Genomic DNA, 22,004 nt, shown 5'->3' with positions numbered 1-22,004 from the left:
TTTTGTTCTATTGAAGCTAACAGGTTGTAGTTTCTGACTCTTTGCGAATATAGCATGAGGCAGAAATTTACCCAGAGATGGTCTTTAGTGACCTGGGCCCTGTTCTAGGAAGTGATATCAACATCCAGGGTATGCTGAGTTTGGACGTGAGGATAATCAGTCAGGGGATAAAAAGACATTGATTAAATACTGACTCTGTGCTGTTTAAGATTAAATACAAAACCTGAATTCAAACTTTGTCTTTGTCAAAATTTTATATGAGCTCGACAAGAAAAGTGCAGGTACTTTGTTTTCGATCAGATATTAACACTTTTAGAACCACTACAGCTGTTTTAAAATGTCTTTGCTTCTAACAGAATAGAAAAATAGAAAATCACAGGATAAAGTTGAATCTAAAATTTGACATTATTTATTATTTATTACTGATGCTCATCAGGGAAACAAAGACATTAGACCCAATTACAAACAAACAAAACAAAATTAGACCCTCCCATTCTTTGCACGGAGAGGACTGAGGGATCATCCAGGAGTAGTTATGCTATTTATTTTCTGGAGAACTGAATGGTCCATAGATGTTTCAAACCTGATGCTCTCTAATCTGGATCTTAATCTGATCCAAAGCAGGTTATGTTCACAGCATAAGTGAAGTTAGCTAGTTAAACGTTAGCACTAGTTACCATGGCAGTGCACTGTTAAAAGAGGCAAACCACCTTCTGTCATGGTCCCGAGTCTGAGGACTCTTTATATTATTCTATGTTCTTGTTTATTCTGTTATGTCTTGTGTGTAGGTGTGCTGTGTGTTAGAGTTTTGTTTTATACCTGCCTGTGTTCCCTCTGTCTGTCCATGGTGTCACTGCGTCTGCTTGTGAGTCTGTCTGTTCAGTTCAGTGTTTTGTCTGGTCCTCTGTCTGTTAGTTTCCTGTTTTATTCTGAAAGTCCTTGTTTTATGCGAGTGTGTTCAGATTACGCTCCCCTGCCTCGTCAGCTGTGATTTCTCCCAGCTGTGTCCCCTCCTGTCTCCCATCCCTTTATCACTGCTGTGTGTATTTACAGTGTGTGTCTGCCTGTGCTCGTCACCACGTCGTCTGTGTTACTGCGTGTTAATCAGTGTTTCTCCGCGTCTCTGTGCCCAGGCTTCTTCATCTGCCATCTCTGTGTATGTCCCATTGTACTTATGTTTTCACTTTGTTAGTTTTTTCCCAGTTTAGGTTTATGTTCAGTTCTGCCCTCACCTTGGTTATTGTTCACTGTAAATAAAACTCACTCGCACCTCCGCCACTGTCTGCTATTTGTATCCTCCTTCTCACTTCTGACAAACATTGGACCCAACCCCTACGTTGCCTCCTGAGGATGCACCCATGTCCCATTTTCAGGCTGTGTCCAGCCGGTACCGCATGGCGTAGGGCTCGACCACCAGACATTCACCCCCGGGCCTGGCTCTGGTGCAGAGCGCTATCCCAAGCAGGGGAACCCTTGGGGGGAACCTTCTAAAAGGTGTCCTATAAATGTCTCTTATTCTGGTTCCTCACTGAGGACCAATTTCCCATAGGAGACCCCATCATGGAGCGAAATGTCCAAGACAACATAGCCCCTGGGATCCCAGGGACACACACAGTCTCCTTTACCACCATAAGGTGGCAATTCACAGGGGAGAAATAAACAACAATTAAACAAAAGGTCAATAATTCTGCTCATAATTGTACGATGACCGTTAACCTCCCCACCCTGTGTTGTTTCCTCTTCTAGTCCAGATAAACATCATAGCTGTGTCTGGACAGGATGTCACTCTGCCCTGTCGAGTTACAAATAACATCACGCTTCATCTCTTTGCTCTTTAAATGCTTTGCTTCTTTTATTGATTTTTATTGATTTTTATGCTGATTTTTTCCCTTTTTTCCTTATGAGCTTACCTGCGATAGCTTCTGGACACTTATAGATCATTAGGACTAAAGTGTTCTTAACAGAAGCAGCAACATTTTTATAGTTACCTTATCCTCAGCGCTCCGTGTGTCTGTGGCCTAGACACAGCTGAAGCCTGATTACAGCGTCTGGGCACCGAACAGCCTCAATAGCCTGGAAAGGGGCTAACCGCTAGGCTAACTAGCAACAAGATGCCTTCCCTCTCCACAGATGACTACCACAGCCTCCTGCAGAAGATTGCAGTACTGGAGACAAAAATTCATCGCTTAGAAGTAAACGTGGAGGTAAATGGACTGTGAATAAGGACTCAAAGTGTCTGCAGAGAGCCGTCGTGCACTTGATAACATGACAACAGGACGGCCCTGAGCCCTCAGAGACCAACACAAAGCTGTGACTGTTTATCTGCACGTCTCAAACACACCTCCATTTGTCTGCAGGCTGAGTGATCTGACTGAGCTCAGCCTCCATTTTCTACAGGGAGACGCTCAGAGAGGCTTTCACTTTCATTTCACAGGAACAGCTTTGCTTCTGTTTTACATGCAGGTGCTGCACAGAACACACCCTGTTCAACCTGTTTGTGTAACTGACTCCAGCTCAGACTAAAGGCTGGGTCAGCTGGTTTAACAGGTCAGAAGTTTGTATCATTTTCATCTGTGCAAACACCAAACAGCCCTGTACACAGTGTGTTTAGTACTCTGAGTGTGTTGACTGTTAGTAATCGTGTTTAACATTCTGTTCATCTGGATGTAGCGTTTTCAGTGGGAGAAACGTTTCATCACTCATCCAAGTGACTTCTTCAGTCACAGCCGACTGCAGGTTTCCCCAATCTTATGAACAGTACATTTGTACAATGACTGAAACTAAGAGCAATGATGAAGAATGGGCTGTGAGGTCAGTTCCTTGATCAAAAATGATCAATGGCCATGATCAGTTCCTTGATCATGGCCATTGATCAGTGGTTGCTGATCAATGGCCATGAGTACCATTCTCAAAGATTTGGGGAATGGCTGCAATCACAGTGTTGTAAGATAGTGAAAGATGTAGCCTTAGGCCCCTCTAGTCAAGAAGGCCATTTACGTGAAAGAGATTGGATGTTTTGTAGAAATTTCAATAAGCGTCTTTTTGTAGAACCAAGACAATTACAACCAGATATCAACTCCCTTACACACGGCACTTGGATGTCTCTAACCCACATACAAAGGCCCCACTGTGAAGGTGTGACAAGCAAAAGCCCCACCTGTGATGCTATCCTATATGTATATAACTAAGTGACCAAGTGATGGTATTATTACTAAAGTGACACTAAAGTGATATTGCTAAAACGTGGTCAATACATAGAATAAAGAAATTTCCCATCACAGCAGGTAGGAGATGGAAGCTAAATGCAGGATTCAAGGGACAACATAAACTCGAGATGCTGAACTCTCAAAGTATAAAACCTCTGTAGGTCAGGAACAAAGAATGCACAGTGGACACTAAGAAAAACACTACAAACACAAAAACAAGCTGTTTAAAAGAAAAATCACAGAGAGAAGAGTGTAAAAGTTTTGGACTTGGAGCTAAAGTTTTAAGATAAGACTTTATTAATCCCACGGTGGGGAAATTTGTGCATTACCTCTGCTGAGGTACAGACAGGAGAAGAAAAATCCAAAAATACAAAGGAAATACAAACAAATACAAAATACGTAAGTTTAGTTTGGAAGGCACAATCCCTCTTACTTTTTGTACAAAATCCCAGGAGTGGAGTAGTTCAGTGATGTAGGTGGAGGCGTCACACCATCAGGTCATAAAAATATGAATATTTGAATCATTATTTGAACTGAACCTGAAACAGTCGGTGCTCCATGTATTATTTTACTAATTCACTGGGCAGCAGGAGGAATGTGCCCTATAATTTCCTTCGGGATTAATAAAGTATTCTGACTCTGATTCTGATTGACACCGCTGCCTCAATAAAAACATGCACAAACATTATGTGTACATTTTCAGTGTCAAATGTCCCTAAAATCAAAATGTTCCTTAATTTGAGCCAAACGGTGGGTCTGAAAATCCATTTGAACAAATACAAGTCAAATATGCCCAAAACAGCACCAATGTAGAAAAGTTTGTATCATCTGTATAATAGTACAAAATATTTATATAAAATATTATAATTTATTATCATTTTTGAATATTATAGGTCAGTTGAGGAAAATTCATCTAGTTTCAGCCCGACAAAAGTAGATCAGAGCTCAGATATTCATGTATGTTTGTAACACAGTTTGACTTTGTGTCAGTAAATCTCATGAACAGCCTGAAGATGAATAAACTGTAGTTCAGAGTCACGATCATCAGAGACGTTTGTTATAGCAGGTTGTCGACTGGATTGTCAGAATAGTTCATTTCTGTCATCAGATCTCAATAACTGCCTCACAGTTCAGCTGTGGAGACTGAAGATTAGCATAATCAGTATTTTTCTGACTTTGATCCTCTGTCTTTCTTCGTGCTGGATAGCTGTGACTTCTTGGAGCAGCAGCAAGAGGATCAGAGTTTAGCTGTGAATATTTATATTTATACCTTTGTTTGTATTTTTTTTTTCTTTGTTCTTGTATTTTTGTGTAGATCAGAAAACCAACAAGAAGTATGCCAGGAAGTACCACACAAACTATCAGAGCAACCTTCCATACAGGATATCGTCCTAGTGTACCTGCAGGTGAGAAACAGGTGTGAGGTGTCAGCTGTCAGGTAGATGATGAGTGCAGAACAGAACAGAATCTATTTCCTCTTTCCATTTCCAGACAGTCAAAAAATAATTTACAACATGTAGAAATTGAGAAAATGTTCATACTAGTGGATTTTTCTGTTTTTTAAATTTAAAACACAGGATCTGACCAAAACTGCAGCCTCCATCTTGTTTTCGCCATAAAAAATAAAAACTATATAAAAATAAGAAAATACCACTTAACAGGTCTAACAGCTCCTTCGGGGTCAGAGGTCATGTTGGTTTCATTTGTCTGTTCTATATAATTTGACCTGTTTGGCTGTAGACTGTGAGAGCTCGTTAAAACATGTCTGAGACTTTGAGTCCCTTTGTTTATTATGAGGCTGAAACATCTGAACCTGTGATTCAGTGACAACAGCTCTGTCACACCAACCGAACTACACTGTGTACACACACAGTATGCATACACACATACACTGTGCAAAGTGGCAAACTGCTTTATGAATTTCAGAATTGCAGCTAAAATATGATTTTGTAACAACAGCTTCCATATGTTTGTGTGATCAATACTTTACTGAATGAAGTTCTGTAAATATTCATAATATTTAATATAGCTGTTACACAGACAAACTGTGGACTACGGCTTTTATGGGATTAAGTGAGAATAAGTTTATAGTACAAAGATCAGCTTCTATGTTCTCAACCATGAAAAAATTATTATTATTTTTTAATCAGAAGAGATGACTTATGATTTATTACTGCTGATCCACAAGTCTGAGAGGTGATGATTTCAGGATGAGTGGTTCAAAGCCAGAATATGATCACTCTCCTACAGTCCAGCTGTGCTTCAGTTACATATACAGTTACAGTTTTGGTCACATCAAGCATTTTCTTTTTTTTTAAATGAGAGAAACAGAAAATCCACCAGTACATACTTACCATATAATATAATAACAGCAATGTATCAGGGTAAACACCAGTCAAGCATCCATAAAACAGACTAATTAAGTTTCTACAATCTTAACTAAAAATATAAAAATATATAAAATATCACAAACATTTTGACAGTTTAAAAATTGTCAAGTTAAAATGTGGAACATTTGATGGTTTTCTGGTGTACAGTTAAAGGATTTTTCCCCCTAAAAATATGTCTGCAAAAATGCTGGATTTGTAATGTTTAAATGTACTTTCTTTCAACACTGTTGTAGCCGTCGCATTGAAATGTAATTATTATGTGATTGCAATGTTCAAATTTGGTGTTTAATCTGGATTCATGTTGTGTTGTCGTCACCTACTGGTGGGCCTGAGCGCTTTGTGGTGCGCATGCTTTGGGGTGATGCTCAATTAAGCGCACGTGTCACCAGAGACTGAAGGCTCGAGCCAGAAAGAGAATGCTGGCTTGTGTAAAAGGTGGAAATATAGAAGATATGGACTACAATTGCTCATGAATGTTCAGTAGAAAGGCGCACACGGTATGTTGGTGCATTTACTTTGTGTGTATGTTTTATTTGAGTTGTAATTTTTGTTCTGCTGATGTAATATCCGTGTTTTTCATTGATCATTTCACCATAGTTTTTCACGGTGTTTGCTGGTGAAAAGAAGATTAAAATACTGGCTGAACATCAATTGGAGCATGGCCCTTCATTCTACTTCGAACATGAAAAACCTTCAGGAGCAGTTACGACTGTCATTGCTCTTTACCTTTTCATTTTCTTAAATGAACAATCAAATGAGGAACCTCATTAGTGGACTGTACCAAGTGTGCAGTATAACGGGGAAATTATGATCAGAGTTCCATCCATCCATCCATCTTCATCCGCTTTATCCGAGGCCGGGTCGCGGGGGCAGCAGCCTAAGCAAAGAGGCCCAGACCTCCCTCTCCCCAGCCACCTCCTCCAGCTTATCCGGGGGAATACCAAGGCGTTCCCAGGCCAGCCGAGAGATATAATCTCTCCAGCGTGTCCTGGGTCTGCTCCGGGGCCTCCTCCCGGTGGGACATGCCTGGAACACCTCACCCAGGAGGCGCCCAGGGGGCATCCTTGTCAGATGCCCGAACCACCTCAGCTGTGGAGCAGCAGCTGCTCTACTCTGAGCCCCTCCCGGATGGCCGAACTTCTCACCCTATCTCTAAGGGAGAGGCCAGCCACCCTTCGGAGGAAGCTCATTTCTGCCGCTTGTATCCGCGATCTCGTTCTGATCAGAGTTGTTGACATTTATTTTATTTTATACTTTGAGTTTGATTTAGTTATTCTGGATTTAATTGGTTAACCTGCTAACATCCACCAGACCAACTGTGAATCACATAAAGTCTTAACAACATTCTAAACAAAAATTTGAACTTTCAAATGAAATCACCTGAGCCAAGGTGTGAATCTCAAAACTGGATTATAGATCCATCTATAATCCCAGATGCCTTAACGCCCACTCACATCCTGGGTCACCTGATCTCAGGAATTTGCATAAGGTGGGGCCAGGTTTCACAATGAACTCACCCGAAACTCTGGCTGATTGGGACCCACACCCAGTTTCACACCTTGGCTCAGGCGATTAGAGGATCATCAGGGGGTCCTTTTGTCCCTCTGTGGGGGGTCACTCCCACTAGGTTTATATCTGGGACTCTCCACCATTTGACCTTAGAACTGAAGAAGCTTCTCGGATGAGAGGTGAAACGTCTTCAAGTAACTTAAAAAAGTCCAGACGCTTTTCTTTGCAAGCTCCTTTGACTTCACCTCTCAAGCAGAGTGGCACAGCTGCAGAACGCTGTGTTACTATTACTGAGTGCTCTACAACTCTAGACTACCAGCCACAAAGACAACAGCTGGAGAAACATCTGTCTACCTCTGACATCCACCAGCTCATCCATACAACAAACACACATCAACAACCAGGAAGCAGCTTCACCTCTGATCACACACACACTCAACTCTACTCACTCACCTGGAGGATCAACAATCAGGTAGATGCTGATGAGCTTCCATGAGTGTGTTCCTTCCATGTTGACATGACACTGGTATATTCCATCATCACCAGTCATCACATCCTTCAGAATCAAAGACACGTCTCCATCCTTCATCCGTCTGTCCTGCAGATCCACCCGGTTCTTAAAAGATGGATGCTGGTTGGCTGGAGCAAAGTGACCATCCCGGTACAAAATCACATATTCATCCCCCAGGTCAGCTCTGCTCCACTTTACAACTATGATCTTGTTGTTTGGAGCTCGACATGGCAGAGTGACGTCCTGTCCAGACTCAGCTGTGATGAGTTTCGGGTCTGAAGAGGAAACAACACAGAGCAGAGAGGTTAAAGGTCAAAGTACAATTATGATCAGAATGATTGACTTTAAATATTTTGTTTATTTCCTTTGACATTTGAGTTTTTAGTCATGTTGGATTTAATGAACCTCTGAACATCCAGCAGGTCACCAGTGACCCACTGAGGGGGAATTTTAGCCTCATGCTAAACATGCAAAGTGTCAGAAACTACAAGATGTTAGCTTCCACAGAACAACAACATGTGCTGATAATAAGTGAACATAATGTGTGAGAGAAAGCAGCCTCTCATTATAAGACACGGTGAGTCTCTGCATGCTGCCTTTATGGAGCTACAGCTGTTTGTATACACTGAACAAGAAGCTTTGTAGCTGCATCCTGACTCCTGACACTACAACACATCACACTGACACACACATTACACTTCTTTTTGTCTCTGTCACAGCTGGATTACAGATGTTAAGTGTCCACCCAGCCTCGTGTCTCCTTTATACACAAGCCTGTTTGGCGCCCTGGGCGGACACTCCCTCTGCCCCCCCCCCCCCCCCCCCCCCACACACACACACAGACAAAACATATTAAGGATTGTACATTAACATAAAACTGTTGTACACACACACATATGAAGAGAGAGAGTTTGCATTGTATGCAAACGGCTACCAAACAGCCATCATAATTCGTCATACAATGAGAACAGGACAAATCAACAACTGACAATGACTAATTAATATTAAAATCTGTAACATAATGTATTGTTTGGAGTTTAGTCTGTTACTGTTGCTATTTTTACCATTTCTTCTTGGAGCAACTGTAACCCACATAATTTCCTTAGGGATTAATAAAGTATTCTGATTCTGATTGTTTCAGGATGACCTGCCATTATCCAATCACACATCTGCTTACCTGTATCTTTTGCTCGTTTCGCTTCCTCTTCTTTTCTCTTTTTTCTAAACTGGGGACCTGATGGCTTTGAACTTTTCTTGTCCATCTTCCATTGGTTTTAATTTTGCACTCCAGTATGAACACCCATCCCTCAACCCAAGGATCACCACAACATGATCTAACACACCTACACCTTAGTTCACAGATTCACTTTGTCTATGGTTTATTTCTGGGATTTCACACAACCCAGGATTCAAATCATGAATACATAATGGGCTTGGATTTACAACATTATGAATGAAATGTGCTCTATTTGGAAGCAGCTGGGCCCCCTCCCCTTTCGACGGGTTTTGTGTGAGACTTTAAATCATCAAACTGTAAATTTTAAATTGTTATTGATCCCTTCACCCCGAGTCCTAAAGTGTATATTTATTTATATTTATTGTTTGTTTACTTGCACTGCTGTAGCTGGAGCCTCGTCGTCTCGTCTCTCTATATACTGAACTGTAGCGGAGATGACAATAAAGTTTTACTTTGACTTCAGCAGCGAGCAGGCGCACCGAGGGCTCTCGCGCTCACTTTTCGTGTATAGAATTTCGAAAAAACATCGGTGCAGATTATAAGTCTGTCTAATAATGTCTGGTGTTTACGTGTTTGTTGTTTTGTTTTTATTTTGTTTTATTTTGCGAGTTGGTTATTAGATGCTGCTCCAGCCGGTCAGAGAATCCCCCGAGCAGCAGGCGCACCTCGCAAACGGAGGGCGTCCTTACTCCCAGGAACTGGGCGATAGAAAACCGATCGGTGCCTATGCCATTCCCAATATGCGCTGGCATGATGTCGGGGCAGCATGAGTACGAGCATTTTTTTTTTTTTTTTTTTTTTTTTTTTTTGCCGATGCCCGTGATGCCGCCCCCCACCGCGATGCCGCCCTGGGCAACCGCCCGTGTCGCCCGTATCTAAAACCGCTACTGTTTACACACACACAAAGTGAATCAATATGAAAACAATCCTTAGAGAAATATTATTAATAAGTTAAACAGAGTGAAACTAAGTTTAGTTTCTAACAGTTAAATCTCACCTGCAGAGACGAACGCGACAAACATCAAAGTGGAGCAGAGTGACGCAGTTACAGCAGACATGTCCGTGTTCTCTGTTTCTGCTGATCTGACTCTTAGTTTGTTCTAAATGTCTGAGTCTGTTGGTATTTTCACTCAATAACTGAACCTGAGTTTAAACCTGAACACATCAGATTAAATTTATGGTTTAAACAAAGCTGAAATTCCCAGACTGACTGGATCCAACGGCTATGTCCCAATCCAGAGACCGCACGCTTCGTGGTGCGAGAAGTGCGGAAGTGAGAGGCTTGTGAAATGGGACGGTCTAGCCTTCGTCGCGCAGCTCAGGTTGCCTAGCAACCATGATACTAACCGCGAGAAAGTTACATACAGCTTTGTGTGACAGAAATGAAGGAGAAAAATGTTTTGTTGGTCATTCATTTTTTTAATGACATCACTTTTATTAGTTGAGTATCTGAGGCTGAGACCACAGGACTGTAAAACATGATTGTTAGTAATTAATTGTTAGTAAATAAAAATTAGCTGATGATATAAATATTCCTTTATTGGGTGAGAAAATCAGACCATGTCATAACTGCTTTAAGTCACACAGAATAGATATCAGAGCCTTAAACAGGCTGACTTCTGCTAAATGGGTCAAACTGGGCAGAAAGTATACAAACACATAACATCCTTATAAAATATTGTGGCATGCAGAGGAATCTTTTCAAAGAAGCTCACAGAGAGAGATTGAGCTTGTTATTCAACCCCAAGCTGGTAGGGGGAGCTCTTTATTACAACACTTCTGATGCTACACTGTGCTTCGAGGGTCATTAACAGCATAACAGAACTCACTTATGGTTGCATTCATTCTATAAAACAATAACTGTAAGTGCCTTTGAACCGCAGTACAAACACAACATTCAAGATAACAGTTAAAAGTAGTGTAACCATAAACAATAAAACAAGAACATCTAAATAGCAGCATATGTCCCAAGGCACGATGGGAGAGAACTAGCTGTTCCCCCAACACGCCACAATATGATGTAACACTATAGATCAACTTACCTCAGAATATATAAAGCATATAAACAATTACAGCAATATGATGCAACAAACACAGCAGTGCTACTAATCCAAAATACTCAAAGCTTCATAGAACTGGAACAAACATTTATTTTTAGCTCCATTCTGCTGCTGATACATACTTTAGGTTTCTGGACATTAAACTTGTTGCTGCCTTTCATAGTGTGTAACCTGAAGGCCCTGAGTACTTTCTCCCACACTGAAAACACTGGGATGATAACATTATTTGAACATTACCTAATAAGACTGATTCAGGACAGACAGTTATGTTAAACTTTTCTAGCAGTCCTTCACAAACAGGGAACAGTCTGTCTATTCTCTCCATCTGTCAGCTGCTGCTGGCTCTTCCTCCTCCTCTTCCTCACACACTGCTGAGTTTGTCCTGGTGGATCATCAGGGGTGCAAAGCCTCACAGATGATGTGCAGCAGTGGGTCCCTCAGTCTGTCCTCACTCTGGACACTTGCAGTTGTCACACATGGAAATCAAATGTGTGATAAGCTGCAGGATTCAAACACAAGTGTAACTTATAAACACATGTTCATACTTTTATTCCACAATCAGAGAGAAAGAAACAGAGAGAGAGTGCAGGACAGACAGACAGGTGACAGTCTCAGGTGTACACACTGCTACAAAACAGTACAAGAGAAGGAGGATTTAGTGTTTGTGTTATTACGAGTGCTGAACAAAAAGAGTTCCAGATGGTACAGTGGACACATGTGTGACTGCTGTGATTAAAGCATCTTTCTTTCAGCTTAACGAGTGAACCGTCAGCTCGTTCAAACACACGTTAAAGTCCGTTTGGCTCGACACCACCGAACAGAGGCAGCAATATAACACAGCTAACATTAACAGTGCAGTTGTCACGTTTAGCTAACGGACTCAGGCGCAGACCAGGAATCCTTGCAAAGACAGTTAGTTTATTGATGTAGACAACACCAGGTGATGCTATATACAACGTGCTGGGGGGGGGGGGGGGGGGGGGTTTACAGGGCTCCGGGGTATGTGAGGGAAAGGAAGGAGATCAGACGCTCTCCAAAGAATCACTCTCCTCTCTCGACTGGGTTACACAAATCCACACAAACTCGTCCACGAGATGAGAGGCAGGCAGGGAAAGGTCCGGGAAAGATCTGTAATAGCACAATGACCCAGCGACGAGTAGCACAGTGCTGCCATCTTAAGTAGGACTTAAGTAGGCAATTACGCAGATAGGCAGCAGGTGTGGAGATGGCAGGTGCATGGGCACCGCCCCTGTCACAGCCGGGGCGGTGACGTGTTTCCCAGACACTGTGTCATGGACTGGTGATATTATATGTATTTTTGGTGTTGCTGCTGCTCTTCTCCATGCTTGTAGATGTGAGTGTGTGTATGGGTGCAGGTGTGTATGGACACAGGCGCCTTCAGGCCTGGTGGGTGTGGCCCGGCTAGGGGACTGGCCACACCCGAAGCTACACACCTGCCGCTGATCAGGAGAGTCTTGGAACTCCCACCGACGTGGGATCATTCCATGAGACTCCACGTTAGTCTTCTGTTTAGTTAAGTCTGTGACTGTATGCCTACTGGAATTAAGTGTCATGACGGCTGCCTCTGTCATTTTCCCCTCAGGAAGAGCGTGGAACATCGGAGGGCAGCAGGCACGGGATGTGTGTGGACACACAAGAGTGAAGAACACGGAGCACAGACTTTTTGGGAAGACACGACACGGGAGTCACGGGAGAGCGCGGGGATTTACTGTTATTGTTTCCATCACTGTAAATAAACGCACTGTTTATACACAGAGCACCGCGCCTGGGTCCTCATTCCCCATATCCCCACGGTCTGCCATGCCAAACTGTGACACCGGCAGGAGAGAGAGAGAGAGCGCAAAAACAGAATATATGAAGTCCACTCTTTTTTAAAATATTTAATAAAGTCTTCATCTTTAAGTAGTGATATATTAAATCTCCAGTTTTTTCTTGGCGTAGTATTATTCTTGTGCATTAGTGGTAAAGATACAGGACCATGATCGCTGACAGCTATAGGATGAATCTCAGTGTCTGAAATGTCATTCAGCAGTGAGCTGCTGACCAAAAAATAATCCAGACGAGAGTAAGAGTGATGGACATGTGAGAAAAAAGTATATTCCTTACTGGTGGGGTGAAGGGAGCGCCATGCATCGCAAAGACCAAAGTCGCTCATATACTGTTTGATTATATTTGTGGACTGCCAATTACGCTGAGTTCCCGCTGTATTGAGCCTATCCATGTCTTCATTTAGTCCAAGGTTGAGGTCGCCTCCAAGAACAAGTGTGCCATCTAAGTGTTCAGAGAGTGCACTGAAAAAACCGTGAAAGAATGAGGGATCATCAACATTTGGACCATATACACTTGCAATACATAGCTTTTTATCAAGTATAGATAGTTTAATGATTAAGAATCTGCCCTCTGGATCTATAACTGTATCGAGTACTGTGAAATTAATATTTTTATGTATTAAAATTGCTACTCCCCTTTGTCTAGAATTATAACAAGCTGAGAACACATTGGGAAACTCAGGTGTTTTAAGTTCATTCGAACCTCTAAGAGGTCTGTGGGTCTCTTGTAAAAGGACAACATCTGCCTGTAGTTTTTTGAGTTGGTTAAATATTTTTAACCTCTTTTCTCTGGAGCCAGCTCCATTTATATTCCATGTAATGAACCTCAGTGTACCCATAGATGTTTGTGTATAACTAGGGATGTATGCTGTGTGCGTCGCTTAGACAGGTGGAGAGAATACATCACTTGTTCATAAATAAAGAGAAGGGGAGAGAGAGAAAAAATGTGTGGCGAGATGCTCCCTGAGTCTGACTATGTGTATGCATATTTACTAATATGAGTAGGCTTGGCTTAAGTGTGTGTATCCTAAACGACTGTGTGCGCTGTCTGACTTAAGTAAATGTGCTGCCGTTGAGCGCATGGTGCGTATGTGTCGAAATAAAGGATGTTGTTTGTGGATGAGTGTCGAAGCAGGTGATCGAGGCAGTGAAAGGAATAAAGAAAGAAACCAAGGACAGGGGTGAGCAGCATAAAAACAAGAGGGGGAAAAGAGAGGGGAAAAAAAAAAAAAAAACCAGAGAAGAAAAAAAACAAAAACAAAACGTAAACATTCCAATTAAATCACTGACGGAGAGTGACGGTGTTAATTCAGCTATGAAATCACACTTTAAGATGCGATTTGATACCGGTAAGTTAAACAGATGTTAATGCAAGTTAGTGTGAGTGGATAGGGAAAGGGTGCAGCTGATTCTTATCTGGTGTGAGGTTAATACAGCCACGGAGTGATGTTGGGGTCGCGGTGGAGCTGTCCGTCCACGTACAGCCGGTCCACAGCGATGACAGCGCGGGAGCCCTTCTGGATGAAGCCGCGTCAGATTGGGAAGAGGACCCTGCGTCGTTCCAAGATCTCTTTGGGGAACTGGTCGTTCACGCTGAAGTCCGTTCCTTTTAATTCCCTGCCGCGGCTTTTCACATGTTACTTTTGTTTGAAGTGGCCGAATTTGGCCACGATAGGACGTGGTCTCCCGGCCGTAGCCCGAATGGGGCCGAGGCGATGTACCCGATCGAAGACGATGTTCTTCACAGTGTCCTCCGGCAGCTTCAGGTGGGTTTTGATGAAGCTTTTTACTCTTGTCTCCGCGTCCTCTCCAGCGGCTTCTGGAATACCAGAAAATACCAGATTATCACGCATGCTACGAGCTTGTAGATCGATAACTGTTTCTTTTATTTTTTTATTTTCTCTATTGAGCTGGGTAACATTTTCTGTGAGACATTTTGTTGGGTTTAGAGTTTATTATTGTCATTTGTATTAGGAAACATTTAATCATATATGCTTAGAGGTGTATAATCAATTGTGTAGTGATAAGTTGTGTGATCTTTAACAGGCTACAGAGGCTTGGTGTGTATTCCACACTGGAATGCACACCTGCATCTTGGGGGCATGGGAAGAGGTCGCATCTTGTTTTATTGTTTTATGGTAGGATTAACGTAGCTACATTTGTTTTAGTCTAAGTGCTTTTCTGTTTAGATGAACTGCTGGACTTCCTTACCGGGGGGGGTCTAGTCTACCCTCTTCCTGACCAAGGATGATTGCCTTCGTGCTTTCATGTTGTTATATGACCTTTGACACACACACACACACACACACACACACACACACACACACACACACACACACACACACACACACACACACACAGTATTCTTTGTTCACATGTATACCTATGTAAGATGTTATATGTTAATGACCCTATGCATATTCATGTAACCACAATAAAAGGAGTGCTGTGGGGAAACCTGGCTGAGAGTCTGACAGTGGTCAAGTGGTGGAACGACGCTTGGCTCCAGCCAGGTCTCCCTCATGCATGAGTAACCAGAGAACTTTGGTGCCTTGAGTCTTGCTTTTTGCTGCGTAGCAGATTGTCCTTAACGTTCCAGCGAATAGGTTTATGTTACAAACCTATCACATTTCACCGACTCTCTTAGCGTGGCATTTTCAGCAGCAAGCGTTTCCACCTGCTGCTGGCTGAACTCCAGGGATTCTCGCAAGCATTTAAATTCTCGGTGAAGAATCTCCACCAAGGACAGCCTTGCGTCGAAACTGGACAATCGCTTGTCGATTGACTCCAGTATGTCGGCAATATCTTTGCCGGCTGGCGATGTTGAGCCGGGGGAATCTGCCGGGCGTTGTCTTTTCGACGACGGCGTCTCAGGTTTGGCCGGGGAAGCTGCACACTGGGCCTTCTTCATCACGAGATCCTGAAAACACTGATCAATATAATCTTGGAGAGTCTCTAAACTCTCCCCGTTGTTCTCCAGGGTGTTGGAGATTATTTAGACAAATATTGTCAGTTATAAGAAAATTGATAAGTGTATTTGGTAATACTGAAGCTTAAATGAATTTGTTCAAATCTAAACTACCATTTGCTTTAATTTTCCGCCAAAATCTCCAGCATCTGACGTCAGTTACAACATGAGTCGCTTACCTTGTTAGACTTACCTTACTAGACTTCCGTCACTTACCCCCCCCCCCCCCCCTTGACGGGAGCCTCCTGGCGACCCACCAGGCTTACCCGAATGCAGGCGATGGAATTCCCACAGCATGCGCTGGTCCAGAACAGCCGCCCGAGGGACCCAGGACCGTTCCTCCAAGCCGTATTCTTCCCAATCCACCAGGTACTGGTAGCCACGCCCCCAGTGCAGAGAATCCATGATACGGGTGATAGAGTAGGCCGGCAGACCATCCACGAGCCGGGGGAGGAGGGGGCCTGGAAGGAGGGCACAGAGGGCTGGAATGGACAGGTTTAACCTGAGACACATGGAAAACATTGTGTATTTTTATGTTGCAAGGTAGTTTGAGCCTTACTGAAACAGGGTTAACCAATGCTGAGATCTCGAACGGACTGGTAAAGTTGGGAGTGAGCTTCTTGGATTCCGCCCTGATGGGAAAGAAGCGCGTGGAAAGACATACCTTTTGTCCAAAAACGTAGGCGGGCGTAGAGGTCCGATGGCGGTCAGCAATGCCTTTGTTACGATCCTTGGTGCGCAATAACGCAGCCCGGGTGGCCTTCCATACCCAACGACACCTACGCAGATGCGCCTGGACTGACGGCACAGAGTGTTTGCCTTTGATGGAGGGGAAAAGAGGTGGCTGGAATCCAGTGTTGGGGAGTAACGGAATACATGTACCGCCGTTACGTATTTAAAATACAAAATATGAGTAACTGTATTCCGTTACAGTTACCGTTTATAAAGGTGGTATTTAGAATACAGTTACTTTGTTGAAATAAATGGATTACACGGCGGTACTTCCCTGTTTCATATTGTGGCGGGTCAGGACTGTTTGGGCTTTGTTTGACAGCTACGTTCTGTTGTTCCAGGTGGCAGCGCCATGGTTACAGGGTGACGCTCTCTCTCTGCGTGTTTCCTGGGTGAGAGAGGCTTTTTTGTTGTTGTTGTGCTAAGCTAATAGGCAGAATGCTACCGGTATAGCTCTAAAGAATGTAGCATCATAGGCAGTGTAGTCCGTGCTGCAGGGAGAATGGACTGCCATACCTGTTATGTGTCTGTCAGCGAGGGAGGGAGAAAAAGGACGTACGAGTTGTCATCGAGCAAAAACGGGAGCTGGAAGCATGTAAATATAATAAAAACCACTTCAGCAAAGAAGAGTGCCTGACGAGCCCAGTTGTAAGTAAGCTATTAAGACTCGACTGTACGCTTTGTTCGTGTTTTCCTCCGAAACAATAAGTTCCGTTGGAGCAGCCTTTCAACGCCTCTCTCTGTCTCTCGCTAGCAAAGTTGACCCACACAACAAAGTAAAACTAGTTTTCGGCTACGAGCCCGACGTATTAGTCAGAGGTCCCTTTACTACGGTTTGGAGCCGCGGACCTTCAGTAATAGTAATAAATCACACAGCAATAGTACATTCACGTAGTTGTAAACAGCATGATTATATATTAAGTAATCCAAAGTATTCAGAATACGTTACTCTCATTGAGTAACGTAACGGAATACGTTACAGAATACATTTTGGGGCATGTATTCTGTGTTCTGTAATGGAATACATTTTAAAAGTAACCTTCCCAACACTGCTGGAATCCAAGGGAAGCTTCAAAAGGCGACTGGCCTGTGGCGGAGGAGGTCATGCTGTTGTGGGTGTATTCGATCCACGGTAGCTCCTCACTCCAGATGGCCTGGTTGGAAGAGGTAACACAGCGCAGGGCCGCCTCTAACTCCTCTTTCGCTCGTTCAGATTGGCCATTGCTCTGAGGATGATGTCCAGAGGACAGACTGACCTTAGGGCACAAAGAGGCGCAGAATTCTTTCCACACCCGGGATGTGAATTGGGGACCCTGGTCGGACACGACGTCATCAGGGATGCCATGCAGGCGAAAGCCGTGGTTGGTGAGTAGTTGTGCAGTCTCTAACGCTGTGGGTATCTTGGGCAGAGCAACAAAGTGAGCCGCCTTAGAGAAGCGGTCAACAATTGTAAGTAATTGTAAAGTCAATCATTCTGATCATAATTGTACTTTGACCTTTAACCTCTCTGCTCTGTGTTGTTTCCTCTTTCAGACCAGAAACTTATCATAGCTGAGTTTGGACAGGACGCCACTCTGACATGTCGAGCTCCAATCTACAACATCTTAGTTTTAAACTGGACAAGATCTGACCTGATGACAGGTTATGTCCTTTTGTACCGGGATGGTCACTCAGATCCAACACACCAGCATCGATCTTTTAAGAACCGGGTGGATCTGCAGGACAGATGGATGAAGGATGGAGACGTGTCTTTGACTCTGAAGAATGTGACGATTGTTGATTCTGGAACATGCGCCATGGTGTGGTTTTTCTTTGCTTCTGACTTCTTGATGTTTGTAAATACAATAAATGAAAAATACATTAATATACATATAATTACGTACAACACATTATGGAGTATGCATCTGCTGTGAGGTCCTGACTCCATGTACTTATGCAATTAATCACTGGACAGTTGGACAGGTATGTTCATAAATAATATGATATTAGGCCAATTTTCTTATACATATTTTTGACCTGGGGGTAGAATTGATTATGAACTGGAAAAGGAAAAACATGAAGCATTTAAAGTTATCCTGTTTGGTTTTTATTTAAGAAGAGAGTTTATTCCACTGTGTGATGGCCGAGTCTGTTTCTTTTGTTGAAGATAATTTCTCCTGACTTAGAGAAAATCCTCTCACATGGAACAGAAGAGGCTGGAGTGCACAAAAACTGGTAGAGATGCAGGTATATGGTCATTCTGGGTCCCACAAACTATCAGCTAAAAAGAATGAACAACTTAAATTACTGCACATTTTGTAGAATAACATTTTAAGATTATTTTAAAAATAGATATATTTTTATTATATTAAATTTAAAGAGTCAAGTGGAAGTGTTTCGAAAGTTATTTAATGATATTTATGTTATGAAAAGCAGATTTTTGTTTTGTTCAGACATTTTAAGTCTTTCACGTTTTTAGATAAAATATGAATACACAAAACAAATGCAAACAACAAGAACACAAAGCTGGCAAACCCACCTATTTGATCAAAATCAAATCAAAATATTCCCACACGACAGAACCTCCTCTCTTGCTCTCTGGCTTCATATCGCTCAATAGAATGATCAGTGATTTGATATCTCTCACCATCAAAACACTCCACAAACCCTGCGAATGATTCGTTTTATTATAAACCATTGAATCAGATACGTTCTAAATAAGGCTTTGGACGTCACTGATCACGTGACTCTGGCCAAACGAATCAAGCCTCGACAAAGTGCTTCTGAAGCAGTGTGTTGCGTGTGTTTTGTTTTTTCTGATATACACACCAGAGCCTCGGCCTACTGCGGAGTTCCACAGCCAGACCTTTCTCACTTTCTTGAGAGATGCGGAAGTGTTAAGTTTGAACGAGCGGCGGAAAGACAAATCTATCAGATTTGTTTAAACCTTAACGTTAATCTCATTTTAGTTATTTAGTAAACTCGAGTTCAGTTATTGAGTGAAAATACCAACAGACTCAGACATTTAGAACAAACTAAGAGTCAGATCAGCAGAAACAGAGAACACGGACATGTCTGCTGTAACTGCGTCGCTCTGCTCCACTTTGATCTTTGTCGGCGTCTTCGTGTTTGTCTCTGCAGGTGAGATTTAACTTTTATAAGGTAAACGGATCTAGGAATGATTTTGTGCGTGAGAGCAACACAAGGCTTGGTGGAAACCGTGGGACTGATGTGACAGAGACAAAGTGTAATGTTTGTGTCAGTGTGATGTGTTGATGTAATGAACGTGCCCCCACAAACCTACCTCAGTGCTCCCAAACTATGCAGCTGTTAGATTTAGGAACACAGTAGCTTATTTTTATGAGTTACCATGACAGAAATCGGCCAAATCTGCCTGAAAATTTGCATGTTACAGCTCTCTACATTCATGTGATTTACAGTTAGTGCTGCAGCAGGTGAATGCTCTCTGTCCCTGCGGGCTATTTGCGGCCTCTCGTCTGTTATCTATAAGTTGTTTTTTTTTTCTGCTTATTTATCCATCACTGTTGGGGATGGGAATCGAGTAGTTCAGTGTTTTTTAATTGTTAGTGTGCTCGCCTATTCATGCAATTTATCAGTTTAACTGGTCTACAGTCAGCTGATTTCAGGTAGTGTGTCTACGGTGTTGGTCAAACATATATAGTAGATTTGCTTTTCATGAGCCGTTAGCTACAAACCAGGAAATGAATGCAATCAATATTAAGTCTTTAAATATGCATGTCTGCGCTTGTTTTTAAACACAACACATCAGTCTGATACTGTTTTAGACAAAGAAAAGAGCACGTGACTTTACCTGGTGAAGTTATGACACTGAAGAATGACCAATCCGTGTTTCTTACTTTGACCAAGTTAAACTGTTCGGTGAATGTTCTTGCTGCCCTCATTATTCTTCATACACACTTTTCTGTATAGTAAGCAGTGTTGGGTGTAACGTGTTACTGTAATTGAATTACTTTTCCACTGAAAAAGTAGAGTAACTAATTACTGTTCATTTTTAAGTATTTTAATTACAGTTAATGTACTTGCGTTACATTGTAAAATAATTAAACTCCCTGAATATCATTATTTAATTTCAATAATTTGTCTTCTAAACGTAGAAGTAAACTCTGCCGCTTTAACATCGTTGTAGTGCAGCTGCGCGTCATTTTGCGCCAGTTTGCTGCATAGTCGTATTCTAAAGCGGAAGATGTCGGACTCGGCTAAAGCGAGTGGCTGTTTTATGAAATGGACATATTCCCGTCTCTTCACTTTTCTGAAACAAGCAGACAAGAACATTACAGTAATATGTAAAAACCATCGGCTGCTGTTAATAGCAGGAGTAATCTACTGAAGCGCCTGACACGAGAGCATAGACGAACACTTCTGATCCTTGTTCATCATCCATGGATAACACCGCGGCAACTCCTGCTAAGCAGCAAAACCTGATTTTACTTCAGCAGCACAGAAAGCATCTGAAGGTGAGCTTAAAAAATGGCTGCAGGCTACATACAGTGGGGCAAAAAAGTATTTAGTCAGCCACCGATTGTGCAAGTTCCCCCACTTAAAATGATGACAGAGGTCAGTAATTTGCACCAGAGGTACACTTCAACTGTGAGAGACAGAATGTGAAAAAAAAAATCCATGAATTCACATGGTAGGATTTGTAAAGAATTTATTCGTAAATCAGGGTGGCAAATAAGTATTTGGTCACCTCAAACATGGAAAATCTCTGGCTCTCACAGACCTGTAACGTCTTCTGTAAGACGCTTTTCTGTCCCCCACTCGTTACCTGTATGAATGGCACCTGTTTGAACTCATCATCTGTATAAAAGACACCTGTCCACAGCCTCAAACAGTCAGACTCCAAACTCCGCCATGGCCAAGACCAAAGAGCTTTCGAAGGACACCAGGAAAAGTATTGTAGACATGCACCAGACTGGGAAGAGTGAATCTACAATAGGCAAGCAGCTTGGTGTGAAAAAATCAACTGTGGGAGCAATCATCAGAAAATGGAAGACATACAAGACCACTGATAATCTCCCACGATCTGGGGCTCCACGCAAGATCTCATCCCGTGGGGTCAAAATGATCATGAGAACGGTGAGCAAAGATCCCAGAACCACACGGGGGGACCTGGTGAATGACCTGCAGAGAGCTGGGACCAAAGTAACAAAGGTCACCATCAGTAACACACTACAACGGCAGGGAATCAAATCCCGCAGTGCCAGACGTGTTCCGCTGCTGAAGCCAGTGCATGTCCAGGCCCGTCTGAAGTTTGCCAGAGAGCACATGGATGATACAGCAGAGGATTGGGAGAATGTCATGTGGTCAGATGAAACCAAAGTAGAACTTTTTGGTGTAAACTCAACTCGTCGTGTTTGGAGGAAGAAGAATACTGAGTTGCATCCCAAGAACACCATACCTACTGTGAAGCATGGGGGTGGAAACATCATGCTATGGGGCTGTTTTTCTGCCAAGGGGACAGGACGACTGATCCGTGTTAAGGACAGAATGAATGGGGCCATGTATCGTGAGATTTTGAGC

At 42.7% G+C, this 22,004-nt stretch overlaps 2 protein-coding genes across 3 annotated transcripts in view; one reads left to right on the top strand and one right to left on the bottom strand.

Annotated features, from left to right (window-relative positions):
* Nucleotides 1-22,004, top strand: part of LOC146578510 (hemicentin-2-like) — an 871,231-nt gene that overhangs the window by 477,917 nt on the left and 371,310 nt on the right. The gene's annotated exons all lie outside the window — the stretch shown is intronic.
* LOC146578521 (uncharacterized) lies at nt 56-10,113 on the bottom strand. 2 transcript variants are annotated; one of them, XM_085268789.1, is made up of 3 exons: nt 8,794-9,844; nt 7,559-7,891; nt 56-4,606 (listed from the first exon to the last, which is right to left on the bottom strand). In XM_085268789.1, exons 1-3 carry the CDS (start codon nt 8,876-8,878, stop codon nt 4,311-4,313), a joined length of 714 nt encoding a protein of 237 aa, XP_085124915.1. In that variant the 5' UTR covers nt 8,879-9,844; the 3' UTR covers nt 56-4,310. The 2 variants fall into 2 exon arrangements, with proteins under 2 accessions (XP_085124915.1, XP_085124916.1); XM_085268790.1 differs by lacking the exon at nt 8,794-9,844 and adding an exon at nt 9,851-10,113 and having other exon boundaries at nt 3,364-4,606.

The sequence above is a fragment of the Mchenga conophoros genome, linkage group LG3 (assembly GCF_057382185.1).
Source record: "Mchenga conophoros isolate Kocher_MC1m ecotype Shallow Benthic linkage group LG3, M_conophoros_male_GT1.1, whole genome shotgun sequence".
Lineage (NCBI taxonomy): Eukaryota > Metazoa > Chordata > Actinopteri > Cichliformes > Cichlidae > Mchenga > Mchenga conophoros.
The sequence above is the reverse complement of the archived record's forward strand: the minus strand, read 5'-3'. Positions and strand labels throughout refer to the sequence as shown.

Bases quoted from the DNA above. Each gene is read 5' to 3' on its own strand.
- LOC146578521 (XM_085268789.1), bottom strand. From the start codon at position 8,878: ATGGACAAGAAAAGTTCAAAGCCATCAGGTCCCCAGTTTAGAAAAAAG. The intron at 7,892-8,793 runs GTAAGCAGATGT...TTTCCTCTTCAG, and splicing joins GAAACGAGCAAAAGATACAG to ACCCGAAACTCATCACAGCT. The intron at 4,607-7,558 runs GTGAGTGAGTAG...TCTCACCTGCAG, and splicing joins CCTGATTGTTGATCCTCCAG to GTACACTAGGACGATATCCT.